Here is an 8336-nt window from a genome sequence, read left to right on the forward strand (position 1 = left end):
CTCCGTGATCAGCTAAGTACAGTTAATAAATTATAAGACATAAAAAAGGGCTAAATAAAGCAAAATTAATAAACAAAAATCCAGAACGAGTCATCCATTTGACGTTTCGCAATCACTAAAAATAAAGTATAATGCTAATAAATCGTATAGAGCACGGACATAATATAGATGTATCAGCTATCCTTCTCTAATTTCAAGGAACAGACAAATAGCAGCTGTCCTTTTCACTCTTAAACAACACACCTACTGATGTTTGTAGGATAATACTGTGTTGCCATATACAAATTCAAGTTAAATTTAGTAGATTCTACTATATTATCAGAATACATTAAGGCTGGCGCTGACACATTCTTTTGAAATCACAAAATAAATTTATGACTTCAAAAGTTGTTAAATTGAATGAAATTAATTTTATTGTTGATGTTGCAACTCAAGTCTAATTATTTCCCTTATTTTGTAATTTCTAAAATAGTCACAAGTTCTAATCCAGGCAACCATTTAGCAAAAACCAGGGATAACAGGTAGAGTTGAAAATAAACTCGGTATTTTAGGAAACATAATGACTAGTCACAGCCTGAGAGCTGTTAAGGCGTGGTGCAATGCTCAAAACAGTTCTCGAGTTCTCAAACTTTATTTCTACACATAAGTATGTGCTAATACAATCTTAAGCTTAACAATTATTTCTTTGCAAACGTTATTTTCATAGCATGTGTGGGTGTAATCTTGAAGCCTTGTAAAGCGTCTTTGGCGGCTGCTGATTGCATTTCATTTGCAAATTCAACAAATGCAATGTCATGTCTGTTTGGTACTAGTCGAACTTCTTTGAAACCAGGAAACCTGTGAAAATACAATACATATAAGTTGCTTTAATTTCCAATCTTATTTCAATAGAACTAGAATAAAAATGTGATATATAAAAGATATACTAACTGGTTGAATAACATAGACAACATCATCTCGGAAGTTTCATCAGGAAGGTTAGTCAAGAACAGAATCTGATTCGGGGGTTGTTCTGCATTGACATTATTGTGCAGACCGGATTGACCATAACCCGCTGCTGCACCAAGGCGGTTGGCATCTTTGTTCTTTTTCTTTCTGCTATCATCAAGGCCTTTAGGCATTTTGGGACGTTTTGGTCTTTCTTGGAATGTGCCCTTGATTTTAGCTATTACATCACTGTCAGTTTTGCAGTATTGGATTCTCTGTAAATTGAAAATTTTATTTAATGAACAGTACATACAGCAACAGATTATAGACTATAAGTTTTAATTGATGACCTTAATCCTTAATTAGTAGCGTGAGGCTTTTCACACCTCATTGCAGGTTTCTAGGCTCATAAGTTATTAAAATTTAAACTTATGGCACTTGTCTTCAGGCTAGCTTCATAAAAAGGATTTTTATTTAGTTCACAATTCTAATTTGGAGTGTTGCACACCCCAGTGATATATTGCATAACTTTTTTGATGCAACTAATTAAGGGTTAAAGACATTATCCTCTATATCATAAATGCTTGAAGTTATAAATTTTACAAAAAAGATTTATGTTCTGATCAATTTCAGGATTTCATGTTTTATGTTGTTATAATTTGTTTCCGTCAAAATTGTAAATTAATTGATACAAAAAAAGTGGTTTTTTTTTTTGTTTAATTTTCTTAGTATTCCTGGATGATACAGTAATGCGTTTAGCATTCTCTCATTGTAGCCAAGACACTATTAGCTGTCATTTTATTGGTCTCTGGCGCCTGTTTGGACGGCAGAGACGAAACCATTCCATGTACACATGTAACAATGTGTACTAATATTTTTTCCTTCCTACCATACATCTGTGACCTTATGCATCACGGTGCAGAAGTCTCTCACTACTTAGATATGCTTTTAATACACTAATGTGGACTTATAGGTACATAACTAAGGATTATATAGGGTTATTCTCACCCTATCTTACTAAATTTTCCAGTATAGTTTATCGATGCAACTACTCATTAAAATAAATACACGGACAGAAGATGACAAAGTGTACAAATTGTTTTTGTTTTAACAGGTACTTTAGAGATTCTTACCATGGGTTTGTCATAAAAAGGGAATCCTTGCATACTCCTCAAAGCAACTGTAGCACTGGATATTTCTTTAAAAATAACGAAGGCCTGCCCTCGCATTTTCAACGTTTTTAAGGCGACTATGTCAAGAATTTGACCAAATTGTGAAAAAATGGCATAAAGAGATTTCTTTAGCTCTTCTTTCTTGATTTTCTCATTTAGATTGTTTATATAAATCGTGTGGTTGGGGCGAATATCCATCGCTGAAAAACAAAAGAAGTAAGATTTACTATGTTTAATTTATTTATGTATTCGTGACTAAAAATGTTGTATTAAAGGTTATAAAAAATAAAGCAGATTTCGGAAGAAAAGCTTCATATTATTGTTGCTATATATTAAAAATCCATTTAATTTTAAAATATAGAAAACATAAAAAAAACTTACTCATTGTGCGAGGTTAGTAGATAACGCCAATATATAGAAAATACAGATCTATGCCACTATAGTAGTTGTAATATTTTCACTTAGTTAATCTATTGATTTGAAACGATATTCCGTACAGTAAATGCACAAATAATTTGTAAAAAATTAAGAAGACGCCGCTACCCAACGCGTAGGATACCACAGATTAAAAATAAGTATCACAGATAACTGTATATTTCAATTCATAGACAACTACATATTGTCTACCATAATGATTAATAAAGTAGTCGTGAACATTTTCTACTACACTACCATATCCGCTCATATCACACGTTATTCAACCAGTGTTGGGCGTTAATCAATTAAATTTCAATCAGAAATTTAAAGGACAAAAAAATTAATTGCTATTGATTTAATTGAAATCAATTGCAATTAAAATTAATTGCAACGTTGCAATGAATTAATATTAACGTATAATGAATTAATAGCATAAGAATCTGGAGGTCTCATTGATGTTTTTGACAACAACATCTACAGATTTCGTAACAATATTCAGAAACACTTCGCCTCGGCTTCACATTAGTCATCATTGGTATTTATATTTCCACTAGTTTTTAAGCTTTTATATATTATTTAATTTTTATCCATATTCACATGCTTAAGAAACTGTTTGCTTACTTTTTAATAGTAATGTTTATGAGTTGAATGATCATGCTGTATGTACATATGTTAGGTTTACATCCTAGATTAAAACCATAAATTGTAACATTTATTGGAGTACAAAGTCAAAGTCAAAGTCAAAGATGATTTATTCCATAGGTAAAATAAATTTACACTTGAAAACGTCACATTTAAGGTACTGCTCGTTCACTACGCTGACCTCCCTGAGAAGAACGAGCAAGAAACTCTAGGGATTGCTCCTTTCAAATAAACTTAAATGCTATGGAATACATTTTGAATCAAATTTGTGTGGATTCTGGAGCCATGTCGTCTTTCCATACATCTTTATCTAACACGTAGTCTTCAATTTTGTAATATGCTTTTTCGATCAAAATATTTTTAATGTACTTTTTAAACTTAGGAAATGATAAACTTAATATATGCTCCGGAATCTTATTGTAAAAACGTATACAGTTCCCCATAAAAGAGTTGTTTACCTTGGTTAAACGAAATCGTGGTACCATGAGTTTGGACTTAGCTCTAAGGTTAATATTATGGATATCTTCTTTCTTATTGAAATTATGTATATTTTTACGGGCATATAAAATATTTGAGTAAATGTACTGTGATGCCACAGTCATGATACCAGTCTCCTTAAACTTTTCTCTGAGAGATACCCGAGAGCCTAGACGGTACACAGAACGAATCGCTCGTTTTTGCAATACAAATATGGTTTGAATATCTGCCGCTTTACCCCACATGAGAATCCCGTAGGACATTATACTATGGAAGTAACTAAAGTAAACTAGTCTAGCAGTACTAACATCGGTAAGCTCACGTATTCTGCGGACTGCGTATGCAGCGGAGCTTAATCTGCTGGCCAGGGACGATATATGTGGAAACCACTGAAGTTTACTATCTAAGGTCACTCCCAAGAAGACTGCTTTATTAACAAGGTCTAACTTTTCTCCGTTTATTTCTATGCTTGGACTAGTCGATTTTACGTTAGGTAATTCAAATTTAACACATTTTGTCTTCTTGGCATTAAGCAATAAATTGTTAGCATTAAACCAATAAACTACTTTAGAGAGGGTATCATTAATACGGTCATAGTTAATGTCATGTCTGTCTGTTTTAAAAATCAAGGATGTGTCATCAGCAAACAACACTATTTCGCAATGGTCCTTAACAAAGAATGGCAGATCATTAATATAAATCAGAAATAAGAAAGGTCCAAGTATTGAGCCCTGCGGAACACCCATTTTTACTGGAGAACCCAAAGAAGTCGCTCCATTTATGCCTACTTTCTGAATTCTACCGTTGAGATATGACGAGACAAGTTTCGACGCCTTGCCATTTACACCGTAATGTTCCAGCTTACTAATAAGAGTATTATGATCAACGCAATCAAATGCCTTTGAGAGGTCACAGAAAACACCAATAGCGTTCTGGGACCTTTCCCAAGCATCAAAGATGTGTTTTAGTAACGCTACCCCCGCATCGCTAGTCGATCTACCACTAGTAAACCCGTATTGTTCACTATGAAAAATACGATTCCTACCGAAATAGGACAGTAATTGAGTTAGCATAACCTTTTCGAATATTTTACTTAAAGCTGGTAAAATTGAAATGGGCCTATAGTTGCTAGGATCAACTTTCCTACCGCTTTTGAATAAGGGAATAACCTTGCTGTATTTCATTAAATCGGGAAAAATACCTTCGTCAACGCACCTATTGAAAGCTACAGCTAACTGTGGGGAAATGAGATTAATTACTGAGTCTATAACTTTAGTTGATATGCCCCAGAGATCTTCAGTTTTTTTAACATGTATTGACTTAAAAGCTTTTATGATGTCTTGTGGATTAACATGACGAAAATTAAATAAACTGCCACAAACGTTAACATTTTCCTTTAGGATATCAATAGCAAGTGAAGGGGAGGAATTTAATGATTTTGTAGTGTTCACAGCAATTTCCGAAAAGAACGATTCAAAAGCTTGGGCTACTTTATCTTTAGATTTTATAAGTTTGCTGTCTAATTCTAAAACTATATCTCTATCGTGTAGTTTAACCCTGCCTGACTCTTTATTTATTATGCTCCAAGTAGTTTTAGATTTATTTATCGATTGTCTAATTTTGTCGCTGTGAAACTTAACCTTAGCAGCTACACAAACTTTTTTAAATATTTTCGAATAAATTCTAACATATTCTATGAAATTGGAATTAGTATTATAAGTTTTCATAGCATATAGCTCATACAAACGAGACCTACTCTTATGAATACCTACTGTTGCCCAGTCGTTGAATTTAGTCTCTCTATGGAAAGTTAATGTTTTCGATTTAAATATATTGTCAAATTCATTTTTAATTAAACCAAATATCGTGTTATATAAAGTATTTGGATCCTCCGGTATATGGGATAGGGAATTTAAACTGTTGCCGATATTATTTTGAAATCTAATTATTCGTTCTGTGGTAATCGGTCTGCAGAGAAATTGGTCTACCTTCTTGCTCATTTTACAATTAAAAGAAGCCAATTGGCCACTATGGTCGGATCTTAAGCAATTTATTATTGATTTAGACACTGCGTCTGTGTTACAAAAGATGTTATCAATACAAGTAGAAGAGGAGGCAGTAATGCGAGTTGGTTCTAAAAAAAGATTAATCAAGTTAAAACTTTGAAATAAATTAATGAGTCTTGCAGAAGTAGAACAGTTTTCCAACAGGTTTACATTGAAATCTCCACATATTACTACGTTTTTTTTGGTTGGAAAAATCCGCTTTAAACTGTCTTCCATAATTAATTCAAACTCGTTAAAATTAGCAGAGGGGGGCCTGTATACACATAAGACGACAAACTGATCCAATTCCACACATGAAATCTCAATAGTTCGTTCAGTAGAAAGATTTGTGATATCCTTACGCTCTTTAAATTTTAAGTTACGCTTAATAATAATCATGAATCCGCCTCTACTTAAGCTCTTTCTTATGAACGAACTGACTATTACATAATTTTCTATATTGTTAATGGCTTCGTAATCTTTCAGCCAGTGTTCTGTAACACAAAACACGTCAACGGAAATATCGTGCAAAAAAAGACTTATTTCTAATATTTTGCCAGAAAAGCCTTGAATATTTTGATGTACTACATGGAAACGATTAGACTTTTCTGTTGTCGTGTTTTTTAGTTTAAATTATGGTTAGTAAAATGTATACTGTTGCTACTTAAAGTAGGAGCATTGTCGTGGGACTGTGTTATATTTTCTATAACAGCGTCCTTAATATTAAAAGATAGCAAACTAGCTATATGTCTTAGATACCTTAGGGGTAAAAGTAAATTATCCTCAAAAAGTTTGAAGTTCCTTACGAACTTATTAATGTCAAAACAAAATATAACGTCACTATGACGGCAAGTCAAATTATGTATGTGCGAATTTATGTTATATATATACTTATTACGAACGATGCCTAGGTTACAGCAGTAAGGGAATGCACTTAGTATGAATAAACCATTGAATGTAAACTGTTTTGTGCATCAAATAAATAAATACAATTATTTATTAAATAAATAAATAAATAATTGAATTGATTTTAATTGCTATTGATTTTAATTCAATTGATTTTAATTGCGATTAATTTTTTAAATTGTCCTAAGAAACAATTGAAACTAACAATTAAAACCAAAACTATCGAATAAAAGTGTCATTACGAATATGGCACTCATTTCTAAATCCAAAATAGCGGGCATCGATTTTTCAAATAAAGGGGAGTGAGTGGTGAGTGAGCGGAGAGTGTGTGTAGAGTGAGTGGGGAGTGAGTAAGGATTGAGCGAGTGAGTGCCTCCGTGGTCGAATATAGTATGGGCAATATAGTATTTGGGATGCTCTCGTAACGAATATGGCACTCCTTTCTAAATCCAAGATGGCGGGCACGACTTTTCAAATAATGGCAAGTTGGGTATCGTTTTCGAGGTATTAGGGGGTGCTAATTTATTAATTAACTATAGCGTTTACTTCTAAATTCAAGATGGCTTCCCACTCACTCCCAAGTCACTCCCCACTTACACCCCACTCACTCCCAATTATTTGGAAAATCATGCCCGCCATCATGGATTTAGAAAGGAGTGCCATATTCGTTACGAGAGCACCCCAAATACTATATTGCCCATGCTATATTCGGCAACAGAGGCACTCACTCACTAACTCGTCACTCCCTCTCATTCCCCATTCATTCCCCACTCAACACCACTCACTCCCCACTCATTCACTTGCCCTCTAAATTTATCATAATTGTCAGTTTTAATTGTTAATTGTTAATAAAAAACGCTGTAAAGACTGAAAATTGTTCAATTGCTGATTGTAGATATACGCGATTAACAATTGATTAATTGTTAGTTGCGAGAACAGCAATTAACAATTAATTAATTGTTAGTTGCGAGAACAGCTATTAACAATTAATCAATTGTTAATTGCTGTTTCGCAATTGACAATTAATTAATTGTTAATCTTTAATTATCTGAACAATTAAATTTTGCCCAAAACTGTATTCAACGTCTGCGAGTGGTTCCTCTTTCGAAGCTTCCTATTGTGTGTGAAACTGTGCACTGTGCAAGTACCGCTACCGGTATTTATCACTCAACCACTCAACCATGGACGCCGGAATTCGTTAATCGGTATCGGTTAGCGATGCGCGATTGTGAATGATTTCAATATTCGACACGTTAGTAATCGCTAATCCTGTCATTCGAATTAGTAACCTACTAATTTTCGTATTCGAATGATTTGAATGATCATTCATTGCTAATTAGTAGTACTAATCCATAGATTCCATAGAGCATTTCTGCTCGTGATCATCTAGCTCTCTCTGACATACGGTACAACACTGTAAATGTGACGGGCACAGGGATATTTTGTGGTATGGACTAGATGAATTAGGTGTTCCGATATAATAATAATTCAACTCGTGCACCCAACCGACTATAAGGCATTCGGTATTGATAAATCATTCAACTTGAGTCGAATGATTGTGCTTGGATTCGACTTATTCGAATGATTTGCCCATTCGAATGATTAGTATTAGTATCATTCAAAGTCGCGCATCGCTAGTATCGGTAATTTCGCGCGCTGTCAAAAACAATAAAAAGGAAATTTTCGTATTTTTTAAATAATTTTTGTAATAAAGTTAAGTGAAATTATCATCAACAAGCCAATATTTATT

The 8336-nt window shown here is 33.5% G+C and overlaps 1 protein-coding gene across 1 annotated transcript; it reads right to left on the reverse strand.

Moving 5' to 3' along the window:
• Positions 1–552: 552 nt before the first annotated feature.
• On the reverse strand, positions 553–2299 carry LOC113234165 (U1 small nuclear ribonucleoprotein A-like). Its single transcript, XM_026469444.1, has 3 exons — positions 2061–2299; positions 931–1202; positions 553–837 (listed from the first exon to the last, which is right to left on the reverse strand). The coding sequence occupies exons 1-3, from the start codon at positions 2295–2297 to the stop codon at positions 678–680; spliced, it is 669 nt and encodes a 222-aa protein (XP_026325229.1). The 5' UTR covers positions 2298–2299; the 3' UTR covers positions 553–677.
• Between the last annotated feature and the right edge of the window lie 6037 nt (positions 2300–8336).

The sequence above is a fragment of the Hyposmocoma kahamanoa genome, unplaced genomic scaffold (genome assembly GCF_003589595.1).
Source record: "Hyposmocoma kahamanoa isolate Upper Pololo Valley unplaced genomic scaffold, ASM358959v1 81, whole genome shotgun sequence".
Lineage (NCBI taxonomy): Eukaryota > Metazoa > Arthropoda > Insecta > Lepidoptera > Cosmopterigidae > Hyposmocoma > Hyposmocoma kahamanoa.